This window comes from Cariama cristata, unplaced genomic scaffold (assembly GCF_000690535.1).
Source record: "Cariama cristata isolate BGI_N322 unplaced genomic scaffold, ASM69053v1 scaffold38742, whole genome shotgun sequence".
NCBI lineage: Eukaryota > Metazoa > Chordata > Aves > Cariamiformes > Cariamidae > Cariama > Cariama cristata.
In genome coordinates this window covers 1-2,117 of record NW_009602763.1, presented here as the reverse complement: position 1 = coordinate 2,117, position 2,117 = coordinate 1, and the positions used below count along the sequence as shown (strand labels likewise).

Below are 2,117 nucleotides of genomic sequence, written 5' to 3'. Positions count from 1 at the left end.
ACACACACTGTCAGCAGCATCCTGGCCGGGCTGGCACAAATGCTGCTGCGGCAGCTGCGCCCTGACCCCACAGCGAGGGATCCAAGGCCTCCCCAGATCTGCTGGATGAGAGAGTGAGAAAAGCCAGGCAGTGGGGATCTGGCTGCCAGCGAGATGAGGGCTCCCACCACCGGCCTTTCCCTTCTCACTAGCATCACCGTGCGGCCAGCACGCCCGCAGCCTTGCCCAGGAGTCACACGCACTCATCCAGGCACAGCTCCAACACTGCCAGAGCTCTTTAATACTTATTTACTGCAAAGCCAACAGCCGAGCTGCTCTTTTATTAACTCTACAGCGTGCCAAAGGGAAGAGATGCTTCTTCAGCACCCAAACCTCAGCAGTTTAGCCCGCTAAAAGAAACTTCTTTTCATCTTCTGGCTTGTGCCTCCACAGCAACTGCCTCTTCCCCTCAAACAGCACAATGCCAGCAGCGATAGCGGAGTTCAAGCTGTCCACGCCTGGCACCACAGGAATGACCAGTCTCTTCCCCCCTGTGCTCGCTGCGAGGTGAAACGCATCTGGACTCAGACCGTGGGTCTCTCCCCCAATCACTACTGCCACTGGAGTCTGTGTCCAGTTCTCGTAGTAATACTGTGTGGCCAGCTCTGGGACGCAGACACTCGCTGCTCCCTCCTCATCCTCATCCTCAGGAGCAGCCTCGGGTTTGGATTTCACAGGAGACTTCGGGTTGCCAGGAGCAGAGCCAGCCCCACCAGCTCCTCTCAGCACAGACGCAGTCTCAGCCCGAGCACCTGAGTCTTTGTTGTCGGCCACACAGACCTGGATGCCGGCAGGAAGGTTGCTGGGAAGAGATTCCCAGTCCAGGTTGGCGATGATGGGCAGACGGAAGTGAGCCCCCATGCCTGCACGGAGCACCTTTGGCTCCCACGGATCCACACAGCCTGAGATGGAAGGGGAGAAAACAGTGACAGTGCAGCAGCTCCCACAAAGGTGGGATTCAGCAGCCGCTGCTTCCCACAGCAAATCATGGCTGCACCAGGTTCTGCTCACAAACTCTTGGGAACAACATCTTCAAGCACGTCTTACTCCCTGCCTGACACCAAAATTACTCAAACTAACCCTTTTTTCCCCCAGGGAAAGTCTGTTACCTTTGGTGAGCAGCACTTTCTCACAGCCCGCTCCTGCTGCAGATCTCAGAATAGTCCCCAGGTTTCCCGGATCTCGGATATTGTCGCAGATGAGGAGCAGTGGCAAGGAGCTGGTTAGCTGAGCGGCAGGGTAAGACATCTTGGCATGGTCAGGCTTGGAAAAGATCCCTGAGGAGACAACGTGCCGACAGGCTTCTAACACACCCCAACGAAAGGGCTGTGTCTCATTTAGTCGGCCCAAATTTCACTAAAGAGGTGCTAGAGAAAGCATTAGGAGAAGCACAGCTTAAGAGAAGTTTGAGTCTGTCACTTTACAAGGATAACTATTTCCCAGCAGAGCTTAAGCAACGTGCTATTAAAAAAATGAGCATTAGCACCTTCAGTGCACTCTGGGAACCACTTTCAGAGTTACCACAGCAGGCCAAAGGGAATTCTCTCAAATTCTGCCACTCTTGACACACTGCCAGAATGTCTAGGGGAAGCTCGTGGAGAAAGAGTCATTCTCCACTTATCAAGTGTGAAATAAGTTTCCCTTTGAGCAGTGTTGTGACTGTTTCTAAGGCAACTTACCTATAAGGCCCTGAGGAGTTACAAGGTCAGACCAGCTCTTAATGTCTTCAAATTTCACCTTAACTAAGTTGGCTCGTTTTAGCTCTGCCTCAGGCAGCTCCTTCAGGTGCCCCACAGTGCTGAAGAAGAGGGTCTGCAACACAGCTCCTGCCCCCAGGGCATCCTTGATCAGCCTGTGACCCTCCAGCAGAACCTTCCTGTGATGATCCCGAAACTTCTTCGACTTGGCGATAGTCACCACTTTTCTGCGGAGAAGTTAATCGGAGAAGACAGCTGTGACGCCAACACCACCTTCAGTCTGACGTTTGTCAGCCACCGAGAACGCCACTCAGAAGCCCCCCAGGTATCTTCAGACCGGCTGTAACTGGCACTGCAGAATCAGTCTCTACCCAGAACCCC

The 2,117-nt window shown here is 53.7% G+C and overlaps 1 protein-coding gene across 1 annotated transcript; it reads right to left on the bottom strand.

The window, feature by feature from the left end:
* Positions 1 to 381: 381 nt before the first annotated feature.
* RNMTL1 (RNA methyltransferase like 1) lies at positions 382 to 1,963 on the bottom strand (the record flags this gene model as incomplete). Its single annotated transcript, XM_009694907.1, has 3 exons — positions 382 to 941; positions 1,149 to 1,316; positions 1,719 to 1,963. Coding segments are annotated over 3 exons (973 nt in total), but the record flags the coding sequence as incomplete, so codon positions are not given.
* Between the last annotated feature and the right edge of the window lie 154 nt (positions 1,964 to 2,117).